Below are 26,716 nucleotides of genomic sequence, written 5' to 3'. Positions count from 1 at the left end.
AGTTATTGATCCCGAATATAAAGAGTCCTGATCACTAATGCTTCTCCACTACCCCAACGCGTCATGTATTGTTTCCTAACAGTCTATATACCATTTTTAAAATTCGTCGTATTAGTATGTACCTAAACACACCGTTTCTCCTCATGTAAACATGACTTAGGCCGGAAACCATCGCTAATGCAATTATTAATTCCATTAAAAGGAATAACTCGCCAATCATGGTTTGTATAGATTATTCTATTATTCTCTAAAATTCGATTCTTGTGAAGCGGTAGTTGTACACTTATTCATTTTACGCGAACAGCAAATATATACCTCTCATTATTGATTCAATTCAATGGATTTTTACTCCAGTAAAATTTTAGTTAGGTTCACAGCCTTAAGGCCATTCATTGAACAGCTTATAAATGTTTATTTATTGAGGAAAGAAAACACTTTTCACGTCAGAATGAATTGCATATGAATACAAAAATGCAAGCGGCAAGGCGCGATAAGATTCAATAATTATATGTTTATTATTGTGTAATTTCCTCCCGTTTTGAGCTTTCTTTAATATTTCTGCAATGGAAGACTCTGAGGTTGCGGTAAGGATTTTTTAAAATTAAAACTTTGTCAGAAAATTCAAATGATTTTTTCAATTGTTTAATATATCGCTAGCTACCACAATGAATTTACAAATATTTTTTCAAGAAGCAGTTGATTGATCTCTGTTTATATTTTAAAGTTTAATAAATATAATCGAAGATCTTGAAATAAATCATTTACGACATGCATCATAATTAAATATTTAAACTTATCGGATGAATTATTTGTGGCATCCATTTTAAATATAAACTTTTAAAGTCCGTGATGCCTACAATTCTTACTGCAAAGAATATCAAAACTCTAATAAAGACTGGCTGCAATATCGTATTTGAATTGTTATTTTTATTGTTTTCATTACTGAAAATATTACTTTAAATCAACTTTAAATGATAGTATAAATGACACTATGTAATTATTAAAAGATATTTGATGAGAAACGCAACAGAATGCATTTGTAATTAATTTTTTATCAGCATGTACTAAAATAGTACTTTATTGGCTTCTTTGTCATCTATTACTATTAATAATTGCCGCATATATAATCATGAACAAAATACAAAACATTTAACTTTACTACGTAGCACTAGTTTTGAATAAAAGATGCTTGATTTTACAGAACGCCGAAGATACAGAGATATTGGAGAACTTGACAGAGGAGCAGATCGAGGGTAGGGGATTTCTTCTGTGTAGAATTCACATGTCAGTTCCACGTCTATGTCATAAGCAGATTTACCGTTGTACATTGAAGTTAGCCGAGTAAAACATTACAATAATATGGTCTCAAATCTTTTTTAAATGCTAAATAATAAGCTTATGTTGAGTTTTTTTTCTTTATTCGAGTCAAATAAGGATTTGTCTGACAAGGAAAAGTTCAGAAGACTCGTGTACTTTATCAACAGTTAAATACATAGTAAAGTTATTTATTTTTTCGAATTTCATTTGAGACCAGATGTTGTGTAATCCATGACTTAATTAGTTTAAGTCTTTATTCTCATCCAATATATCCCTTTATACAGTATGCAGAATTATGATAATCTAAACCTCTAAGATTGCAATAAAGCCCACTTTATACCCATAACCAGTATAAGCCATTGTGAATTATCTTAATTTATAAACTTGTTACACTTCTTTTATTCTTCACATAAAATGTTTTGTTTCTGTCCATCTTAATTCCACTGGCAAAAAAATCTTTTAACATTCACCAAAGTAAATACTATTTGATCATTTCGAAACGTTGGAGCTTGTATTTCTAACTTCAATGATAATCCCCTTTGATTGGCAGACTCAACCTTTAGTAAGTTACATGTACATCCTACATAAGTTAGATTATTATAGAATTAAGAAGAATTCATTATTGACAAATATGCTCGATTGCACTGAAGTTTTCTTATTTGGTCCCTTTGTTAGGCATGTGAGCAACATACTTAAGAGTTCTGCCATAACAGTTGCTGACATATATTGAACCATTTCAAACTTGATGACCATCTTTGCAGGGTATAACTTTTGGCCACCTTTATTTGTAATTATTCTAATATGAATGGAATTATGTTTTAATAATATATTTAGAATATATAAAATACACGGAAACCCTTAATTAAAAGTTAAATTAACTTGGAGGGACGGATGGGAGTAGGGGATATATATATATATATATATATATATATATATATATATATATATATATATATATATATATATATATACAATAAACCTCTTACACATAATTAAATGTAAAAGTCCATAAAGAGCTAACTAGTGTGTCACGTACATAGGAAACATTGTTTTCTGTGACAATTATCAAGACAATTTAATAAAAGGATAACATTCTTAGTGCCCTGACCTAAAAATGAATGAGTAGCTAATAATGGGAATGTTTGTCTTTCCTCAGAGACATCTGGCTAAATATCTCTTCAAGACACTTTCAGTTCGCATTTGAAAATTTGGTTTGTGTTTTCTTTCAATTTGATTTTTTTCAAAACATAGCCAAGGAAAATAAATGCACATTGTTGTTTTTAAGATATAACTCGTTGAATAATGTAGCAAACTTTTTTTCAGAATTTAAAGAGGCGTTTCGTCTCTTTGATAAAGATGGATCGGGGACAATATCCAACGATGAGTTAGGGACAGTTATGAGGTCTCTTGGTCAAAACCCATCTGACCAGGAACTCACAGACCTTGTAGAGGAAGTCGATATTGATGGTTAGTGGAACAGAGACAATGATTTTAACCTCACAAAATACCATTCTGTTATTTTTATGCCCCCTGAAATAAAAGATTTGGGAGCATATATAGATTTTGCCCCATCCGTCCGTCTGTCTGTCTAGCTGTCCGTTTGTCCTTAAAAACCTTCCCAAAGCTTTTCATTGGTTGGAGCTGTGGCTTTTATATTTCACATGCATATTTCGTAAAGACCTTTCTTACGATGCCAACAATTTTGACCCATTGACCTTGACCTTGGGGTTTTACCTACTTTTGAAAAACTTTGACCTTGGCCAGTTGGTACTAGGGCTTTCATATTTCATGTTTATTTCTGGTAACAAGTCCTTCCCTTGGGTGTCAACAGTTTTGACCCTTTGACCTTGACCTCAGAGTTTGATATACTTTTGAAAAAACTTTAACCTTGCCCATACTTTTGAACAGTTGGTGCAAGGGCTTTCATATTTCACATGTGTATTTCTTGTGACAAGACCTTTCTTTGGGTACCAACAGTTTTGAGTTTTGACCTTGGAGTTTGACCTACTTTTGAAAAACTTTAACATTGGCTATAACTTTAGAATGGTTGGTGCTAGGGTTCTCATGCACATATATATATTTCTTGTAACAAGACCATACTTTGGGCACCATTAACTTTGACCATTTAACATTGACCTTGACTTACTTTTGAAAAAAAAAAAAACCTTATCCTTCACCATAACGATTCAACGGTTGACGCTAGGGCTGTCATATTTCACAGGTATATTCCTTGAGACAAGAACTTTCTTTGGGTACCAACATTTTTGATCTCTTGACCAGGAGTTTGAGTTGCATTTGAGAAAGTTTAACTTTAAATTCATCTTGTTCACATGTTAAGATGGAGTTACTCATGTTTTACTTTATATTAATCAAGTTGTCTGTAATGCAGCTTTTTAAACAGTAGGTAATGCATTCTTTTGAAAAATACATACTATAACGAGAATTCAAAATCACATTTTCACTGAAAATTGCCGGTATAACAACCTTAATTTCTCTTTGGTTTTGTCATTACTAATTGAACTTCATAAAATTCGGCGAATCCTTCTTATCACCGGCTGATCCATAGGTATCATTTTTTGATTGCAATATATGCTAGCCTTATAAAATATTGCGAAATTGAACAATTTTCCCTACTATCAAAATGTTCCATGTCTAAATATCTCAGCTTTTATTCTTAAAAATTTCAGGCAATGGGGAAATTGACTTTCAGGAGTTTCTCCTGATGATGGCAAAAAAGATGAATGCCGTTGATTCCGAGCAAGAAATACGGGAGGCTTTCAAAGTGTTCGATAAAGAAGGGACAGGATCTATCAGCTCGGCGTACCTAAGACACATAATGACGACGATGGGTGATAGACTGGAAGACGATGAGGTCGATGAGATGATCCAGGAGGCAGACATAGACGGAGATGGTGACATCGATTACGATGGTGTGTTATTCTTTGTCATATTGATATTAAAAAAAAGGAAATTTATGCTTTGATACTACTATCATTTTAATTTCATTATCATTTCATGTATTGACAACACTATCATACATTGGCATATTGTCATGAAGTAGTATTTCCTCTTGTTTTGATATTAATACTATGCATGATCGTATCAATTACGTCAAAGAAAGTGGGTTTAATAAAAGCTTTGATTGTAATCATGTGAACAAAATATTTTATTACTTTCTAATATATATATGGTCGATTTTGTCGCCTGGAATTTAAAGGAGGTTCAATGATTGCAAAATTAATCCTATTGCAGAGTTTGTAAAAATGTTGGCTGGTGCTGGACAAGAAGAAAAAGAGGAAAAGCAGAAAGCCATCGCTCAGAATGCACAGAAAGGTGGCGCCACCGGAAGTACCCCGGCACCTAAACCAGAATCAAAGACAGAGACAAAAAATGACCCGAAACAAAGTTCCTTAGCAAAGAAAAAATAATATCTTAACGTGAATGAGGAATGTGGTGAAAAAATTGTAAAATTTTATATACAATTGTTATAGATTGTTAAATTTGTTGATATTTATAGCTTGTTTCAATTTCCTGTCAAACGAGGATTATACACCTTGTCACATCCATTTTTTTCATTTAGAATTATTGTTGGCAAGATTTGGTAATAAAATTAATATTCATAAAGTGAATATTCTAAAAGGCTATGATATGAAAGGTTTATAAACAATTATTGCATGTAAATGTGGGAGACAGCACAGATAAAATGGAACACTTCAAGAACTTGAATCAGATAATAAAATTACAGAACTCCTGCATAGCCGTGACACTGTGAATTGAGTATTTACTTTTTGATTAACATTTTCTGTGCCATGTAATGGATTAAATACCTGTTTCAGACATTTAATAGGGGTATTTAAAATTCAGATGATATAATGGATTCTTATTTTCATTGGAAATCTCTTAACCTTTTATATACTTTTAACATCAATGATTTGTATATTCTCTACTTTTGTCCGTCATACTCACAGTGAGATTTCTTTAATGCCTTCTTCACTCTTACTGAGCGCAGATAATCGGACTTTATAAACATTCTCACTTGAAAATCTCGATTCTACATAGAAAATCGAAAAAAAATGTCTATTCAAATATTTATCACCGGTAATAGAATAAGTTTTACCCTAGCATTAATAAAGGCATCCTTACAATACACATTATTGTGAATGACAGAATGTGCCCTTATTCAGAATGATTTCTTATGAATCATGTTTTATACATATTTTAAAACAAACAACGATTTCACGAAGTACCATGATATGTGGCAAACATATATATTATTAATTTATCGTCGAGTCTAAATGTTTTACTTGCTAAGGATAGCGAGAACTCAGATCCTATTAAAGAACTGTTTTTTTTTTGTCTGATCAAGTCCAAGTTTCATCCATTGCTAGGCTATAAAACTGGAGAGAGAAGCTTCTTAATATGGGTAATTTACTACGATGTAAATTCAATAGCAACAAAAACTTTAAAGGGTTCGAATTTTAATCCCCCCCCCCCCCCGGTTTGAACATATTAGAGCTAAGGGAAAATGTTTTTGATAGACAAATTTTATTCATGTTATTTCCAATCTGATTGTTATTTATTCTCTAAACTTTAACTATAAAACAGTGTCAATATTAAAAACTTTGGAGTCGATCGCTGGGGAGTATTACATGTGTACCTCTGGGTGGGAGAGGAACTAACGCTTTGATCTAAAAAGGTTTTTTTTTAAACAAAGGTTTCTATGGATGGGGTCTATATATAAATATCTTTAATGCCCGTCAAAACCAAATTACACAGAAAACATATTATTCAATTGCTTCCTTTGTGTAACATAGGAGACAAGATACTAGGCCGAAGTTTAGGCATTCACTTACAATTTTCCGTTAACTCTGTTGATGTAAATATTGTACATTCTAACAAAGAAATCGATCAATTTAACATTTCACGTATGTTTTCCTTTTCTCGACTCTTTGACAATCATTAATCCCCAAAACTTTGCTTCATGTAAACATGTCGTGTATTGAAGAAGAAAGAATTGCATTTTCTAGTGTGACCACAGAGAGAAATGGAGGAAAGAAAACAGCTTGTAGAGGTATGTGTTTTAAATTAATTTATATCAAAAAGTTACTTTCGTCACTCTCAAATGAAATGTGAATAAGAACAGTAATTATCATCAAAAGTCAAATTAAATGATAAAAAATGACAGCAGAGCAAACATGTATCTGAAACACCAGAAGTAGGATTAGGTGCCATGGAGGAATAAGCATCCCCTGAACAATAGGACACGTTCTGTATCCTGTTCCTTATAAATGATATCTAAATGACATGTCACAAATCCAACAGTCATTACTATTGGTATATGGGGAGCATCGCAGTCGTATTTTCAAGCGTATATCAATTACGGTAAATCCGTCCGGACAAAGAACTACTAGAGTTCAGTGAAGAACATTGGTATTTTAACCAGGCAGTGCATTCAAATAAACATTTAAACAAAGAATTTTATCAATTCATATTGAACTGTTATTTTATGGACACTATTAGACGGCGCTGAACAACATTAGGTCGCAAATGATCAACACTTATGTTGTGAAATCAAGCGAAAATAAAAGCATGTTCCCCGAAATGATATTGAGTATTTCATACGGCACCATTCATGTATTGTAGCAAGTTGGTTCCAAATTGCTTGAAAGTCACACTTTAGCTTTTCACAATTCCGATTTGACGAGTCTATAGATGTGATTCTTTGAAATTAATAATCATTCAGATATTACAGAAATAAAATAGAATCTCTCTCTCTCTCTCGCTCTGTGTTTGTGTGTGTGTGTGTGTACTGTAACATTACTAGTTTTAAAAACATTCATGAAAGTCAACATGATAAGCAAAAATATGCGCATTTTCTATTGAATATCACACATTACATTTATTATCCCCTCTATAAATATTTTATGCTTGTAACACATTTTGTAAACTATCTGATGAAACAATGCAATCGATATCATGTAGAATTCGATATTTGCAACCAAGAAAAATGTTCTTATGAATTCAGCAATATTGAGTTTGGTCGTTGTAAAAAAGTTGTTTAACATCAAAACATAGAAAAATCACTTGCTACAAAAGTAATTTATTTTTGGAGGATTCATCGGTGTACAGTAAAATAGTACCAATTAAGATGGAATGTCAACTAGAATTCCTATTAAATCATGCCGGCTCCATTCCTTTACTATTTTATTCCGTGAAATAAAATTGCACTATTTCAAGACAGTATTGTTTTATCAAAGAAAAGAAAATAGGCATAAGTATACAAAGTATAAAATACACGAGGAATTTCACCCGAGAGTAAGGAACAACTTGAATTACGAAATAAATACTATTATTTAACAACTAGGGACTTCTTAAAATAGTCTATTAATAATGTTAAGACTCTTCATTAGAAATATTCTCTCAAATTTTAATTACAATCATTCCTTCAGAGTATAATAAAGACAGAGATTAACTTGATGAAAAATGACTTAAATCAAAAGACCCATCATACAGTGGGATTAGATAACTATCTCGTTTTGGGTTACCTACCTAACATAAGCCAAGCGGTTCTGAAAACAATCCACCCATTGTCTGACTAGAATCAGGATATCACTGAATCTATACTGACATACTCAAACAAATGATTGATATTTCTTGAAGGATTCTATCCTGAAGAAAACATGGTGAGTGAGCTTCATATGAAATGACTTCTTTCTTAAAAATACAATTTCGTGTGAAATGAAACTTTAAAAATACAAACAGAAAAAAATTTAATTTAAATTTATGATATACATGTATGTATGTTGTTTTCTAGGATGCACTGACGGAAGATCAAGTCGCTGGTATATAGAGTTTAGTCTCTCTCTTTTTCTCTCTCGTTGAATTTTCAAGTTTCTTTTTAAATTATATATCTTGAACTTGGTTAGTATTTTCTTTGAGTTAAATTTATTGTTTTTCACTGCTATATCTATCACGTTAAAGAAATTTTAGAAATAAGCAGCAATATTGATTGAAAAAAGGTCTCTATAACTGAAAAACGTTATCATAATTACACCACATTTGTTGTCAAAGTAATTGAGTTACAAGTTTTGAATAGGATTTAAGCAATATTCATATTATGATTATATCCTTAAAATGTTTTCTTGTCACTGACAGAGTTTCGGGAAGCTTTCAGTCTCTTTGATAAAGATGGCTCCGGGAACATTTCCGGTGGCGAACTAGCGTCCGTAATGAAATCATTAGGTCAAAATCCTACAAATGCTGAACTGGAAGAACTTATCAACGAAGTGGATCAAGATGGTAAAACTAACTTGAACTTCTACCAGATTGCATTTGATTCTAATAATTCTATACATGTAGATGTAGATTAAGAGAAAGAACGTAAGCAGCATGCTTCAAATATCCATTTAACCGAATGGCTCATTGCCCTTTTTAAACAAATTTAAAATATTCATTTTTTAGGCAATGGGGAAATTGACTTCAATGAATTCCTGCAAATGATGTCGAAGAAGATGAAAGAGACGGACACAGAGGACGAAATTCGGGAGGCTTTCCGAGTGTTTGATGATTCCGGAACTGGATCCATTAGTTCTAATCAGCTGCACCTGATATTGACGACTATGGGGGACAAGCCGAGATTGACGGACGAAGAAGCAAATGAAGCTGTCAAAGTTGCCGACATAGACGGAGATGGGGATATTAATTACATTGGTTAGTAAGATTTTCAGACTCTTTTTCATTGTAAAATTTCAGAGTCATACACTGCAGTTTTTATGTTGTTGTCTACCTATGCAGTCTTAGTCTCCTTTATATATATACATATATATATATATATATATATAGAGAGAGAGAGAGAGAGAGAGAGAGAGAGAGAGAGAGAGAGTCTACATACCATTTTTCGACATTGAATATTTTCGACATTTTGTGTAATTTTTTATTATAATTTTGCAGAGTTTATAAAAGTGATGACGGGTTAAAGCCTTGAAGTTCTTGGCAATCATGAAAGGAACGGGACATGATTATAAAGACTATATCGAACAAAAACTCCGATTTCTTTGACAATCCTTGAACGAGCAATTCAGAAGTTACCTTAGATAAGAAATGGAATCAATGTATTTTTTTTTTCTTTTTACAAATTTAAACATCTGAAATGAAACTCTGATGTTCATAAATTGGTTCTTCCAAACCAGTATCAATTCTAATTACATGTATAACTTTTTTCTAAATGGTGAACTGCAGTTACGAAATTTTGCCGCCTGTTTTAACTTAAGTTTTATTTATTCTACTTAATTTGCAATGATTTTGTATAATTTTTTGTTGTATATGTTTGATAAATGTTTCAATTATGTTTTTGTTGATGTAAAATAAAGTATATTTTATCAAAATGCCTTGTATATTCACACATATTTTACTTGAAGTCATCTCAGTATATTGAACTCATGAAAAAAAAAAATCTAAAGTCAGTTTCAATTTTCTTTATGTTTTATTAGTCATACTTGATTTATTATTGGTTCTATTTTTTCTTCTTCAAATTAAATTCTTGAAAATTATTATTCACATAAATTTGAGAATAAAGTAACCAAATTAACAGAAACAAATATTTTATGAACACACATCTTCCGGTTGATTTGTTGATTTACTTTACATAGGTATATTTACATTCCACATGTATTTTACTTATAAAGTGTGAGGAAACTACAGCATTCAAAACACCATAACACGGAGGGGGGGGGGTCAAAAGGTTATAATTAAGGTATGCGCTTTATTCTGACGTCACAAACGTTGAACTCCGTGGAAGTGCAACGTCATAAACAAAAATCAAAATTCACGCTCAAATTGAACAGAAGCTGTTGCAATGGCTCTTACATTAACTGTAACTTACACGAAGGATTATACAGTGATTTTGAAATATAAATCATATTTGCAGTCAGGGCAAGGAGTTAAATAGTGTAAATATAAGTAAGCATTGAATTATTATTTTTTGAAAGATAATGTCTCATAATCGCAACGGTGTGTGCAAACAAATTTTCATAACGCACTAACGCGCGTTACTCAGTTTGTTTGCAAATTCCATTGCAGTTATGTGACTATATCTTTCAAAAAATAATGATTCAATGCTTAATTATACATTTTTTTTAAAAAAGGAACAAAGATGTTTTTTATATACAATTTTATATATCTTTACTAATTTCTTCTTTAATAATTAAAATAAAGAAAAAACACATAGATCCAAAACTTCATCTTTCAATGCTCCAAAGTGCATATGTTTTCCAGAAGTCACAAAAATTAAACCTGTAAATTATTAATGCAGTCTCTGTTTGTCTTTTCTCCAATATAAAATCAAACACACATGAAGAATTGAAATTTTCGATAATAAATCCTTGTCACAATAGAAATATTGATTTTTTAAAAATACAAACAAGAAAACATTCTGAATATTATAGCGTTGTATACCTTGCTTATGACAAAAAACAAAAATAATTTAAAATATACATACATCAAACTTTAAATATTGATGGCAAAATGCACAGAAGGCAGAGCTTTAGAATAAATAAAAATGCTTTCAATAAAATTGTCCTCCTTTGATATTTACAATGAAAAATTAAAAAAAAAAAAATTACACGCTTGATATACTGTCTGTAAAAGGCCGGGACAATTTAAAGGCCATTGATTTTAAGCCATTGAAACATCAACACATGCTAAGGTTTTGTTTGGAAACATACATAGAAACGGAAATTTATGTTGATATTCACAACTCTTGGACCATGCTAGTGGAGAAAAAATAGAGCACGTAAGTCTTACAGTCCACTTCTATCGACTTCAACACAGCATTTGATATAATATCCTTAAAAGGCAGTTTGATAATCTAATATCGACGACTTTAAATGGTTGTATTAACCTAACCCGATCTCTCGAGATAAAAATACCTAATAATCTTCGGTTTACAACCATGTTCTAACCGCGATCAATCAAGCATTGTATTGATCCGGGTTTTCAAATTGGATTGTGATTCTTTGACAGTTGCATTCACCATCCATTTTCGTTGTCTCTATTTTATTCTTTTATTTATCCCACAGAAAAAAAACCTTCGATGTTTGAAGTCCTTTGAGTTTTGTGGAAAACAAAATGTCGTCGGTAAGTTCCCATTGCTTGCATTCTTTGTCATTTTGTAAACATACTGTAATCCATTTTTAAAACATCGATCCACTGTATATGTAGAAACCAGTGTGTTGTGAAATCAATGTTCATCGATAACTTGTGTTTTTCTAGAATACGAATCCATTTGGGGAACAGGTACTCAAGTTCAGAGCACAATGAACGTGTATCTTAGCTTTCTCTATTTAAATCAATGTATATTTTATCTTTCCATTTGCTTTTTTCTAGATGTTGTTATTTTCAACAAACTTTTCATGCACTTTTTTTAGTTTAATTCAAAAACATTATTTTGATCAATGTTGTATTTGATAAAGATTTTAGACAATTACATAATGTCATACTGAACCTATTTAAATTGTGAATTGTTACTTTCATATATATATATTTCAACATTCAGTATTACTGTGCATTCACATGGCTAATATTAAGTCCTAATGCAAATGTTAAAAATTTCAATTAAAGATATAAACAAAACATTCTTAAAAACAATTACCTTTCAAAACGCTTTATTAACAAGACTATACTCATGATGATACATGAATTTGTGAGAGTCTTATATACATATAATACACTCAATGAATGACACACTATAATTCAATATATCTTATTCTCTCCAGCATCACGTGATATTAAGCAGAATCCAGTGCTGAGAGTATTACATTTTTGTTCCTCTTCATTAGGATCCTTATATAGAATATTTACTTTATCATCGAGTGTTTAAAATGTTTGACACGTGTTTTGTTTGTGATGCACATTAACAATTTTTGGTTGAATTGTTGTTGTTTAGAACTATGCACTCATTTATTTATTTTTGTTTTTATTTTTATTTTTGATTTAATAAATATTTCATCAGATACATACGCATCCAATTCATACCATTACAACTCATTGTCAGAAAATATAAAAGTACTTTAAGCTCATTCTGTGGTCTGAAAAGACTGTCATTACTGTGAATTTTTCGCACCACTTTCTCATCTTTTTTGTTTTTTAATTACTAATTTTGCAACAATCAAGAATTAATGAATTAAAAACCAAACAAACAAAAGAACAGGCATATGAAAACAGAAAACTTAGAAATGAAAAAGTTGAAGATAACGAACAGTGATCGATCTCAAAAACCTATAAAAATAATACAAATATTTGAACAGGACATAAAACACGGACGTCTGGAAATTCCAGAGGTGGGATCAGTTAGGTGCCTTGGGAGAGTAAGCATCCCCTGTCAACCTAGGTATTGGTCAGGTAGACGAAAAAAAAAATCCGTAGTCATATTCAGTGTATAAACAAAGGTATAACATTTGGTATGAAATATGTCATTCAAAATGCGACCCAATTATAGGCTGTTTAAGCAAATATTATCATTATAACGCCCATAGAATTATCAAAATACTAACTTTCAACGACGTCGTTGCAATCCCCGTAAGATCAATTTATCTGTCAGTAGCCTGTCTTGGTTTAAAAAAAGATGCTTATTTTTTTTTAATTATTCTACTGTAAAACATGTTTATTCAATAGTTATTTAGGTTGAAATATTACTGGAGAAAAATTTAATAATCACATTATTTAAGCAAGATCTTTGGTATTTTTATATATTAATATGTCCACAACAAAATCCCGAAATCAAAAGGCACAATATTTAAATATTTCGTTTATAACGATGTAAAGGAGGGAGTGTTCTACTTACAATAAATCTTGTCATACAGCCTTCTAAAAATCTTGAATATGCTCAGCTTTGCTAAAATTGTATAAATGTAACCTTGTGCTACTAAGTACTTATTATCATATGCACCATCATTTATACAACACAAAAAACTCACCTTTTTATTTGTAAGTTATAACAGTGTATGAGTGATGTGTCTTTTAAAAATGCAATATCATGTAGATCATACCTATTGTATGTTAAATCATTGATCTGCGATTTTAAAGCATATTTTTAATTATCTTTCACAGACATATCACATGAAAGATGAGATGGTCGCAGGTAAAGTAGCTTATTTTTTCTTTACAGATTTAAATCTTGGAGATAACGCAAAGAATTCAATATCTCCAAGCATTAAATTGTCCATAAATTCGTATAAATGGATATATTTCAGATTTCTCCGAGGCTTTTGAAATGTACGCAAAAGGGCGTGGTTACATTCACCAGGATCTCTTGAAAGAAATACTGGAACTTGTAGAACAGCCAATGCCTGAGGATGAGATTAGCGATATCATTGAAACAATGTGTAAAGGTAGTATGCACAGCACTCAAGTGACATTTCTTAAATAACAAGATGCCCAAGGGCCTCTATAGTCACCTGAGTATAATGCTGTAAAGGATCCATAGATTTAATATAAAACAAAATAAGCTGCTAAATGAAGCTATGATACCCAGAAGCAAGAGAAATAGGATGATCAGAAATCAGCAAAATAATTTACTAGTATTTCGTGCTCAGTAACAAATATTAAAGTTGATCTATTTACTTGCCTATATTTGGCCCACTTTGTCAATATCCCCATGCAGACTTAACAAAAAATAGTTTTTAAGCACTATTAGTAAATTAAACCCATCTCATTTCATCTCACAGTTGCCTCTCTTAGTCTTTGAAGTATATTTAATGTACAAAGATAAGGTATTTTCCCCCATTTTTATTTATTTATTATTTAAAAGTCTACCTGACCATTAAAACTATGAATTCAAAGTACTTTTTGTATTTAATACATGGATTGTAAAAATTCTTATATAATTCTGCTATTCAATTACATAATTTACAGTGATTAATTATTATAGGTGAATAGCAAAGGGGAATAAATTCTTTCAGTAGAATACAAATTAGTAAATTGACCAAGTAGTGCAGAATGGTAAAAATACCCTTGCTTAATACAACGTTATATACTCTGTTTGCCTCCTAATTGTCCAGGAACAGAGAAGAAATTTTCCAAAAAAAAAAAAAGAAAAAAAAAAAAGCCTTTTCACTATAGATTCAAAGACCGACCCTAACACCAGAGCCCCTGACCCAGGGGTCAAGAAATTCACAATTTTGGCAGAGGCACACTTGCTCATCATAACCATGCACTTAGTATGTTTGCTAAATACCCGTGGGCAGAGAAGATTTTCAAAGAAATAATGCATTTTTACTATATATTCAAAAGCGCCCCACCCATACACCAAAACCCCTTACCCAGGGATTATGAATTTCAAAATTTTTAAAAAGGCATCCTTGCTCAACATAACTATGCAATTATTTCTCTTCTCAATACCCAGGGCAAAGACGAAGATTTTCAAAGGAATACATTTTCACTATTTTATCAATAACCTCCTACTGAACCCCTCACTCTATGGTCACAATTTTCATAATTGTGGAAGAGACACTCTGAAATTGCTCATCATAACTCTACGGTTGGTTTGTTTGCTTAATTCACGGGAACAGAGAAAATTTAATGTTAAGAAGAAATAATGCATTTCACTATATAATCAAAAGAGTCCCCCCTCCCGCAGAACCCCTCCCCCTGGGGCCACAAATTTCACATTTTCAAAGAGGCACCTTTGATCATCATAACCATGCACCTTGTTTATCTGCTTCATATACAAGGCGGAGAGAAGAAGATTTTTAAAGAATTTATAATTTTCTTTAAGGATCATTAGAACCTCATCTTAGCTCCAGAACCCCTGACCCTGGAGCAATGAATTTCACAATTTTGACAGAAGGATCAATGCTTTAATATTACAATCATGCCAACAGTTTGACTGTTTGATATCCAGGAGTAAAGAAGATTTTTAAAGATAGCCCTAATTTTGATGGATTTAGCCTAATCCCTCAGGCCCCAGGGGGGCAGGGACCATGAAATTCACAATTTTTGTTCACCTTTACTCATAAATGTTTTATGCCAAAATCAATTGAAATTGGTTCCACGGTTCCAGAGAAGAAGCTTAAAATGTTCAAATATTAACGCATGACACACAACGCATGACGCACGATCAACGACGGGCGAAAACAGCAATATGTCACCAAAGTGACTTAGGCGACCTAATAAAAGTAATACGTCAAAATTAAAAAAATAGTTTCAGTGGTACAAAGGGTTGCATAGTACAATTGATAATAATAAATCTAAGGACAAATTAGCAATACTATATAACAAACGCACCCGTATGTATCAATTTACTAGTACAGATAACGTTTCTCAATTCCACGTACAATCAACAGAATTTTTACATAATGTTAATTCTTCAAAGTTGTAATACACACTATGGTAAGGATTATAAAACAAATTCTCAGCTGTAGGTGACCCTTTTGCATCACCTGAGTCACCAAGTGCACATGGCCCCTATGAAATTGTTTTGAAAAAAGTCTTAGGAACATATGTAAAAAAAAACCTTAACAATCTTCGTGACATATTCTAGACCACAGACTGTCAAGCTTATATGCACATGCAAGCAATCTCATATGGTAAAGACTTATTGTTCAGACCATCATATTTTGGACAAAGAGGAGGTTATGAAGGGGTCCATTTTTTTTTTTTAAAAGAAAAATATAGGAGTTCTTTAAAAGTGTTTTTTTTAATTAAGAAACATCTGACTACAAATTGTCAATTGTCAAACTTTTATGCTATAGGACAAATTTCAAAGTACATATCATGGATTTAAGGAATAACTGTCTTATTTTTTGGATTCATGATGTGATCAATCGAGTGGCTTGCGCGATAATTTGCATAAACGCCGAAGGCGTTTATGCATAAAATTATCACGCAAGCCAATCGATTGATCATCGTCATGAATCCAAAAAATCTGACAGTTATTCCTTATATCTACATGCTCCTGATTCTGCAAATTCCCGTGCTAATAGCCCCGCTTCTGTCTCTATTTGTCCCGCCCCGCACGTGATATTTTTTAACCGCGCCTATCGATGAACCAGTAGATTTATGTAGAAATAAAGTATTTTTACAATTTGTAATTTTATCTCGGACAAAGACATTGGAAATGTAAATATTCGAGATTGTTTACATCAAGATTTTTGTCGGAATAAAAACGAAAAAAAGGGTCCAAATATTAAAAAAGGAAGTAAATGCATAAGCATTGTCTTTAAATTGTTCTTCCTTAAAACTTCAAGACTACAATTTATCCAGTGAAGTCAAAATTTCCTAAAAGAAATGTATGTAAAGAAGGGGTCCAATCTTTTATAAAGAAATTTAATGGAAATCTTCAAAACTGTAATTCTTTATGTAAGAAATAGTTGGCTACAAATTGTCAGCCCTAGCTGCTAGATTTTAACGTACAATTATAGATTTGAGATTGTTTGAATCAATGTCTTTGCGAGAGAGGGGGATGACGCAAAAGGGGACCAAAGTTGGATTAAAAATGTATAAGAAGTATCTTTAAATTGTTCATTTTTCCTTTGGCAGTAAAGGTCCACAAAAATTCTCAGTTTGGACAAAAAAAAAAAAAAAAAAAAAAAAAAAAAAAAAAAAAAAGATGCATTCTTTACTATAGGGCAACAAAATAAAACTTGGCATTTGATACTCATGGTCCTATGATTCTTATTCCTTCTGGAGACGTTAAAAAAGAATAATCTGAGAACAAAGTTATCCCCATATCCGTGCGTCCACCATACTCTTGTGACGATTTGAGATACAATTATTGCTAAACAATTGAAAGTATACTATCACAATGAAACAGGGTATTTCAAGGTACATGTATAAATCTTTTAGCTGTAGATTCATCAAGAGGTAACGTTTCAGTCTTTCCATATTTTTTGTAGGTAGTAATAGATTAGATTTAGAGAGCTTCCTGCAAATAATGACCCACAAAATGCGATCCAGTGATCCAATCGAACAGCTTCGAGACGCCTTCAAAGAGATTGATGCTGATGGGAGCGGATCCATAGACCGCGCCGAACTGAAGGAGATGATGATGAAGATGATGTCTAACGACTACACTGAAGAGGAGATCGATTCGATGATCGACAAGGCAGATTTAGACGGTGATGGAGAAATCGACTTTGAAGGTTAGTGGTTGAATTTACCTCATCAATATTAATGGACGTTAAATCATAGTCTGTGAAGAATATTGAAATATTTTTTGGAATGGTTCGATATGCTGACGATTGGTTATCTTTGTCTGTTAATCTATCTTGTATTTATTCTCATTCTTGAATTTATCTGGATGGTTAGACATACAAAAATAATAAAAATAAGTAATTTCAAAAACGAGAAAATTACAAATCTATTACAATTCTAAGACGTCCAGCGCATTTCATGGTACCTGTATATATGTCGTATCTGAGGTAAAAAATATAATTCGAAATTGAGTGCAGATATATGTTATGTATGTTAAAATTAAATCCTTCACCATACTTAACTTGGATAACCTCACATTTCTTTTGTTGAATTTACTTTAAACTTTGCTGTAATTGTGTTGAATACTAATAAGATCCGCCACGCGCATGACTGCGGGAAAATACAGCAATAAAGCCATGATGGAAGAAGCAGTATAAATGTACACAATATCGTCAAATACATTTCACTCTTTACTTCTCGCCATATCTGCCTGTCTCTTCCTCATTTTCTCTCTTTGAATCTGTCAAACTGCTTGTATCCGCTGGTCTACCTCTCTTTCTCATTGTCGCTATTGTTGTTAATTGTTAAGGCGGAGTTATTCAAATCTCTATTATTTTTGTGGAGTCGGTTTAAAAAAATTAGTAATTGTATGAAATATTTGATATCTTTGTAACGCAATTGTATTAAATTGTGTAATTTACACATAAGTCTAAAGTCTTATCTTTATATATAATTATGAAACAAATAAAAAGATCTATTAAATTTTTGTTATCAAAAATACGCCACATATACACTGTACCCCTTCAAATATGACATAACAATTCAGGAACTCTAGAAACAATGGATACGTAATAAAAGAGAATGCAGGCATGCTATGCATCCCAAATTGGTCAAAAAATGCTAATGGTTACATTTCTTACACCTGGTATTAACTTTTCGTTAAAGTAAAATCACAGATGGATGAGTTTGGTTGACAGCCTCAGATATCAACAGAGGGAATATGTAGTAACTCTAAATTGAATTCACATTAATCTTCATAAACAGCAGCAATTTGTTTGTGTACATGTAGATCAAACTTACTGCATACTATGTATGACTAATAACCTTGTATAAAAAAGGAATCCTGTAAAATTTCCACTTGGATTGTTTTTATGCCCCCTAATCGATGATTCGGGGGTATATAGTTTTTGCCTCGTCCGTCCGTCTATCTGTCTGTTTTTCTGTTTATCAGTTTGTCTGTTTGTCCGCAAAAACTTTAACATTGCCCATAACTTTTGATTGGTTAGAGCTATGGCTTTCGTATTTCACATATATATTCCTTGTGACAAGACCTTTCTTTGGGTACCATTATATTTTACCTTTTGACATTGACCTTGGAGTTTGACCCAGTTTTGCAAAATTTTACTTTAACCTTGGCCATAACTTTTGAACAAATGGTGCTAGGGCTTTCAAACTTCACATGTATAATTCTTATGACAAGACCTTTCTTTGGATGCCAACAACTTTGACCCTTTGACCTTGGAGTTTGACCTACTTTTGAAAAACTTTAACATTGGCCTTAACTTGTCAACGGTTGGTGCTGGGGCTTCCATATTTCGCATATGAAATCCTTATTAAAAGACCTTCTTATGGATACCAACAATTTTGACCCTTTGATCTTGGAGTTTGACCTATTTTGGAAAACTTTAAACTTGACCATAACTTCTTAACAGTTGGTGCCAGGGCTTTCATATTTAACATATGAAGTCCAGGTGACAAGACTTTGGATATTAACATTTTTTACCCTTTGACCTTGACCTAGGAGTTTGACCTACTTTTGAAATACTTTAACCTTGGCCATAACTTTTGAACGGTTGGAGCTAGGGCTTTCATACTCCACATATGTAATCCTTGTGACAAGACCTTCCTTTGGATACAAACAACTTTGACCCTTTGACCTTGACGTTTGACTTTTGTAAAACTTTATCCTGGTATTAACTTCTGAAGGGTTGGTGTTAGGGCTTTCATATTTGACATGTGTATTTCTTATGAGAAGGCCTCTCCTTGGGCACCATTAATTTTGACCATTTGACCTTGATGCTTGACTTACTTTTGAAAAACTTTAACCTTCTCCATATCTATTCAATGGTTGCTGCTGAGGCTTTCATATTTCACAGGTATATTCCTCGAGACAAGACCTTAATTTCGGCACAAACAGATTTGATTTGCATCTGAGAAAGTTTAACCTTCGCTATAAGTTGTCATACGAGGGCATCAGTGTTTCAGAAACACATCTTGTTTTATTTTATTTTCATTTATATCTTATTTCACATTGTTTTGCATTCATTTGAAGCTGTATGGCATCTTAATAAGTTGTAGGTCCTTGTTACTCTGTTTAAAATTTGGTCTTTTAGATAGTTAATTAAACAAAGATATCAAAATATCAAAAACTAAATTAGGTGTATCTAACTGTATACATGCACTAGGATTTGTTTTAATGTTCTGAATCTTGAGTATATGTACAAATAAAAGATTGAACATATTTCATACCTTTTTGCTTTTCAGAATTTGTAGCAATGATGAATGATGTTAATGGATAAACTGGATTCCCCTGCATCTTTTCATATCCTTTGGCGTTCTTCTGTTACTAGTGGTGAACTAAAGGACCAATATTTAACTGACTGACAAGAGAAAGCTATATATGTACGAGTACAAGAGCTGAAATTGTTGTATGACTGTGTTTTGCATGTGAATAAATGAATCCGTCCACACTTTATTTTGAATTGTGCACATTCTGACCCAGAAACATTGTGTCGTTTTTTTTTGTCTTTTATTTCATTGAAAGATTCTAAGATCAGATGATTCGAAAATTACTATATTGCCCATTGCTCTATTACACAAGGGAGGGGAGAGGGCACTAATTACAGGTACATTGTGAATTTGTGATTATGCAATAGAGACGCAAAGTCAGTTACGTTTACTTTCCTGTATAATGCATTGGTAGCTTACTCCAGTTGGATCAGGATTACAGACGTAACCATATCGTTTTCATTTCAAAGCCTTTGGACAAAAATGTTTGTCACCGTAAATGGTATGTAAGTAGGTGTGATTTGAATTTTATCTATTGGTTCAAAATAACTATCGTATTTCAGAAAGATTCGTGATTACATAATGTTTTAAGAAGATTAGAACAGGTCCTACCGATACCTCCTTGAACACGAAGTCTAACCTTTTAGGTTAAAGAGGTTTAAAGTGTTGGGAAATCATAGACATTCCCTTCTATTGTTGATGTCACCTAGTAGATCCTCTGAAGGAAGGCATTAAGGGATACTATTAGTAGAGATAGCCTACATTTCCGGGCTATCTATTGCCTATATGCCAATCATTCATATTAACTATGTGTGCTTTTGTCATTAAAATAGCATTTTTTTTTAGCAAAGAAGATAAATATTAAAGCCTAAAGATTTTAGTTAGGCAAATGTAACAGATCAAATAAATCCATGTTTACTTTACTGGTTGGGATATCGGTAACTTTTTCTGTATACAATACTCATATTAGCGTCAAATTATATATTATGAAAGGCTGGACTTTTTCTGAAGAACTATTACTCCCTGCACTGTATTGCAACACGCTGTCCTAAATGGTTATCCTGAGTTTAAAATTCTATATTTTCTAATTTGGTGGCTATTGATTTGCAACTGATACACCTCTTCCGAACTTCTATTATACGCGGATTTAATGCATTTGATTTATGTGTAAAGTTAATGAATGGACCATAATTTAATAGTCAATTTTTAAATTGACGATTGGATCAATTGCTTAATCACTCAAGAAATAATTCTGGTGTAGCGTGAATACTTAGATATAATCTGCACACGTGATTTAGACCGAATTTTGGATTAAACAACAATGGCTGTAAGTATCCTGTATTCATCATTGTTGTCAAAAATATGCATAAATTTTCATGCTTATTAGCTCTATAACACAAAAAATAATTTTGAAATTTATTAAAGTTTTTAAAATCTTTGAAACCTGACTACACGTATCTCACGGAGACAAAGAACGCTTCTAAACATGATAAATGTTCATATACTTGTGCACACTTTTAAGATGGCTGCAAATATATGTAGCAAAAATACTTTTTGAGTTTCAGTGACTTTTTTTAAACACTGACCCAATATCCGTAATATTCCTTATCTGTAGTTTGTTAGTACAATGCATTGGTGATAAATAATTTTGTCACCATTACTTATTTTCTTTTTCACCAATTATTCAAGTGTGTCAATTCAGTAAATACATGAAAAGGTATTGCAAAAGGACACGTAAAACACAGGCACATGACGTTACATATTTTTCTTACATAAAAAAAATTACATAACCCCATATCTACACAAGGTACACATCGCCGCCATCTTGATTTTTTCTAGGTCAGTCACATCAACTTGTTTTTTTTTATTCGTCTGACACTAATTCCCTGCAACCGTATTCATTCTGCGATCAGTCTTTCGAGATCTCAACTTACGGACAGTGCAACTAAAAGCGCGCAAATAATAAAAAAAGAAAATCTCGTCAAACTCGGTCTACTGCTTCAATAATCCGAGAAATCGCTATAGAGGGGGGCGGAAGTAAAAAAAAAATAATAAGAAAAGTATGTCACGTCATGTGCCTGTGACGTAGAGATTTGGTTAAAGTGGTAGAATGTACATAAAGATGCATTATTCTTGTTAATAGGACCTAGTAGCAGAGCTATCCGAAGAACAGATCTTAGGTAAGAGGTTTCCAGTATTGGGGTGAATCACTGCCAAAATCCATGAGACATGAGGAACTGAAACTAAAACCATATTCCCTTTTTGATTTATTTAGAATTCAAAGAGGCTTTCAGTCTTTTTGACAAAGATGGTGATGAGACCATTACCACTAAGGAATTAGGCACAGTCATGAGGTCACTAGGTCAAAACCCGACAGAATCAGAACTTCAAGAGATGATACAGGAAGTCGATGTGGATGGTAAAAATTAGTTTGAAGTTTATTGCATTCTTGACTCATTGTTGTTCATATTCGTTGGAATGAAAAGATTTGATTCACCAAGAAGTTCTAGAAGTAAAAGAAATAATATTACAAAATTGATTTTACTAAAATTACGATCCTTAGTCTATTCTATGCAATAATAATGAAGACACTCTGAAACTACCGATATGAGTAGGTTAACTTATAATTAATAGGTAACGGTACAATAGACTTCGATGAATTTCTACAAATGATGGCTAAGAAAATGAAGGACACGGATTCTGAAGAGGAATTAAAGTCAGCCTTCAAAGTATTTGACAGAGACAATACAGGGTTTATCAATGGGCACAACTTACGCACTGTTATGACAAACTTAGGAGAAAAGCTTACAGACGAGGAGGTCGAAGAGATGATTCGGGAGGCGGATCTAGACGGTGATGGATTAGTCAATTATCAAGGTAAGTAAATCTGTTAAAGATCAAATCAATGTTTGCTGATTATTAAAAAAAGCAAACTTTCGTCTATAATGGAGATAGGTTTCTTGATTATTGGTCTGTTTAATTGTATAGGACTTTTATGTAGTAAACTCTTCATTTTGTAATTATAGTTTTTAATGAGGGACTGGAAATCAATGAAAGCTTACCAGAATTTAAACACACATACACCCTCACATCCCCCCCCCCCAAAAAAAAGACAAACAAACAAAACAAAACAAAACAAAAACAAAACAAAAAACAACAAGCAAAACAAACAAACAAAAAACATACTGAATTGAAAATTTCACATCAATAGGGTTTGTTAGTCTTCTTTTTGAAAGCAATCTATAGAATGCAATAAATGTACATCGATTTCGTACAAAAATTAAAAGAAATTGATTATCAAAAGGTATATATATATATATATATATATATATATATATATATATATATATATATATATATATATATATATATAAATTTTTTTTAAATTTTTTTACATTGAAGTTTCCTTGTGTTTCAGAATTTGTGGCAATGATGGCTGGGAAAAGATGACATATCCTTGTGGTTCTTGTTGAATATTTAATGTTAATTTACATGTGTTGTACTATTTACTTAATGGCAACAATGCCTATTTACCCATGGCAATGAAGTTCAGGCGTACGCAAATGGACATATACACATCGACATCATTTTTTATCTTATTATAGATTTTTTAAATCAATTAGTTGAGTGTTGTCTATTGTTTTAACCAATTACATTTACTAGTACATGGTACCAACAAAATCTTAATATTTTTGTGAAGCATATCCTTCCCCACTCCTTAAAATTTTTTTACACAAATGATCTGGTTCAAAACGTCAAAGGGTTACAATAAAAACATCAAACTTAGTGTTATCAGTGATTTTCTATTCAGAATTATCGAGGAGAGAGAGAGAGAGAGCTCTTCGGCATTTGCATTGTTTATTGGAAACTTTCCTCATTCAACAGGAGGTATAATTTTCCTATTTTTTATATCCAAAACGACAAAGTTATATATAATATACACATGTCTTGCATTACCTGTGTACAAAATTATTAACGTACATGACTGGTACATTCTGGCACATAGACAGAAAACACACATTTTCTAGCTTTGCACAACTAGGTCATATATTTAAAACTTAAGCGAGAAGGATGGAATATTCAGCAAATACGTCTTGAGTAAACTTCAATTCAATGTTTGATATGAATAAAAAATAATAACTAAAATGAACTGTTCTTAATTCCCCAAATTCCACTGACTTGATAACAATTTTTGATGCGTGACCATGCAACATTATATAGATCAATTTTCAGGTTAAATTTAAATTATGCACCACTGTGTGCAATGTAACACCTGTTTATGTTTCCTTTTAAATATGTAATATACACAGTGAAAACATAATGTAGGCACCGTGTAATTTACACCTAGTGGAAGTATAACAAAGGCACCGTGTAATTTATGGATGTGACGTTGAATTTTAGATTTTCAAGAAACCTATTCAGAATTGTTTAAAACGCATGCTGTGGAAGCTTGATCATATTGAGCAATTAAATTCAAGCCGACTTAATTATGCATCCTACAATGTATGTATTCTTATTCTTCAAAATCAAGAAAGCTTAATGAAAATTTAGAAATGGCTACAAATCACAATGATTGTATTCTAACCAAAATATATGCGACCACCGGTCAAGACGACATCATGTCATGCATTCGAGCAACATACACTGAAATAAAAAAAAAATCATTTAAAGCGTGTATTTTTTTTATTTTAGCTGTACACCAGTTTTGTTCACCCACATGTATACTGAAATTTTTAATTTGTTTAGTGCATTTATATTATAATATATATTGACTGTGCGATCTTTGGGTTGTGCGCAGAACTTTGTGTATTAGGATAGCCTACCTTAGATCCGCCTCTTCAAACCGCATGACTAGACTGTGACGTCATATGACGTCGTATGTTAGTTTCTTTTCCATATCGAAGTCTGAAGAGTACGAAAACCTAGAAGGGTCAAATAAGGAAAATGAAAAACAAAAATAACAAAAGTCGTAATAACGACTTTCTATCTCGTAATTACGACTTTTTATCTCGTTATTACGACTTAAAAAAGTCGTAATGGCGACTTTTTATTTCGTTATAACGACTTTCTTAAGTCGTAATAACGAGTTTTTTTTCTCGTAATAACGACTTTTTATCTCGTTATTACGACTTAAGAAAGTCTTATTAACGACTTTTTATCTCTTAATTACGACTTTTTATCGCGTAATTACGACTTTTTATCTCGTTATTTCGACTTAAGAAAGTCGTAATAACGACTTTTTATCTCGTTATTAGGACTTTCTTATGTCGTAATAATGACTTTTTATCTCGTTATTACTTTTTATCTCGTAATTACGACTTATTATTATTATTATTTTTTTTCATTTTGAACATTTTCCTAATTTGATCCTTTTAGGTTACGGAAGCGTAGAAGTACGGAAACGTATAATGGTCTCGAGCTGTTTGGTTGGAACGGTATATTTTTTTTTATTATAATAATATTGTCCAAATTTGCAGATTTACCTATGACAACAATCTCTAATGAAGGACACTTTTTTACGGAAGCGTAAAGGTCTCTACACTTGTTGTGATATATTTTTGTACATTGTCTTACTTTTTATTTTCTGCTCAACATATAATCTGTGATGACTTCTTATTTTCATTCATATGTTGTTTTGTATTTGGGTATATTCACATAATTTAAAGCGTCTTTTCTGTGTGATGGATTTATTGCTAAAAGTTATATCGACTTAAAAAAATATCGATATGAAAAATATTGATTTAAGCATGAAAATTCAAGATATCGATGTATTTAGCTCGACACACACAATAGAAATATATGCATGAGTTAAATTGATATACATGTTTGCTAGTAATTTTTTGTAAAAGTTTGAAAATATTCTCGCGGGTGCGGGAATTTTAATGAAACGTCACATCTCTCAGATTTATTGACGGCACATGCACAATGTAACGGTGTCATGTGTTAAGTGTAACTTATTTGTTATATGGTTATAGAGAAAAACAAACTGAAGAAGAAGGGGGTGAGAGGGAGGTGATAAGTTAGATTGTCCCCATTGAAGGAAATATCAATTATAATAAAATTATTCTGATTAAAAAGAAATGAAATCTACTAGTATGCAGGTCTTGTAATAATTTAATATTTTTTCGTATTAATAAATAAAAATCATCAAACTCTCTTTGAAATAAAAATTATATGCTAGCAAAGTATGCATAACAAATATGCTGTGACTAAAACAATAAAGGACAGCCCCCCCCCCCCCTCCTTTCCCATCGTTTCAATGTTCCATTCATAAATATATTTAGTACTTGTCCTATTCGTGAATGAAGCGAAAATAGTGACACTGGCTATGCACTCTGTAAATACTTGATGTTTACCACTCTTTGGTAAACATAGGATGTGCAGCACAGACGTGAATCTCCACAGTCGTGTCCCCCCCCCCCCAAAAAAAAAAAAAAAAAAACTCTAAAAAAATAAGCAGTGAATCATGATAGAATATATATATCAGATAAAAATGACTACCAGCACATCAAATCTACATGTAACTTCTTATTAATTAAAATAATGTAAAATAATCTGTGCTTTATTGCAACCAATCTGGATAAGCTTAGTCACAGTTAAAAGAGAGAAAGAATGGGGTCAGACAAATAAAATATATGACAAG

The 26,716-nt window shown here is 32.0% G+C and overlaps 1 protein-coding gene and 1 pseudogene across 3 annotated transcripts; both read left to right on the top strand.

Moving 5' to 3' along the window:
* The first annotated feature begins 283 nt into the window (after window positions 1-283).
* On the top strand, window positions 284-23,844 carry LOC133182490 (uncharacterized; annotated as a pseudogene).
* LOC133181939 (calmodulin-like) lies at window positions 10,992-20,260 on the top strand. Of its 3 annotated transcripts, XM_061316590.1 has the most exons (7): window positions 10,992-11,107; window positions 11,394-11,451; window positions 11,587-11,610; window positions 13,423-13,453; window positions 13,566-13,703; window positions 17,208-17,453; window positions 20,050-20,260. In XM_061316590.1, the coding sequence occupies exons 2-7, from the start codon at window positions 11,443-11,445 to the stop codon at window positions 20,082-20,084; spliced, it is 483 nt and encodes a 160-aa protein (XP_061172574.1). In that variant the 5' UTR covers window positions 10,992-11,107; window positions 11,394-11,442; the 3' UTR covers window positions 20,085-20,260. The 3 variants fall into 3 exon arrangements, with proteins under 3 accessions (XP_061172574.1, XP_061172575.1, XP_061172576.1); XM_061316591.1 differs by lacking the exon at window positions 11,587-11,610; XM_061316592.1 differs by lacking the exons at window positions 10,992-11,107; window positions 11,587-11,610 and having other exon boundaries at window positions 11,274-11,451.
* Window positions 23,845-26,716: the final 2,872 nt, after the last annotated feature.

This window comes from Saccostrea echinata, unplaced genomic scaffold (assembly GCF_033153115.1).
Source record: "Saccostrea echinata isolate AGI-Se365-2 ecotype Australia unplaced genomic scaffold, CSIRO_AGI_Sech_v1 ptg000009l, whole genome shotgun sequence".
Taxonomy (NCBI): domain Eukaryota; kingdom Metazoa; phylum Mollusca; class Bivalvia; order Ostreida; family Ostreidae; genus Saccostrea; species Saccostrea echinata.
This window is presented reverse-complemented; position numbering and strand designations above follow the sequence as displayed.

Bases quoted from the DNA above. Each gene is read 5' to 3' on its own strand.
- LOC133181939 (XM_061316590.1), top strand. The intron at 13,454-13,565 runs GTAAAGTAGCTT...GATATATTTCAG, and splicing joins GAAAGATGAGATGGTCGCAG to ATTTCTCCGAGGCTTTTGAA. The intron at 17,454-20,049 runs GTTAGTGGTTGA...TTTGCTTTTCAG, and splicing joins TGGAGAAATCGACTTTGAAG to AATTTGTAGCAATGATGAAT.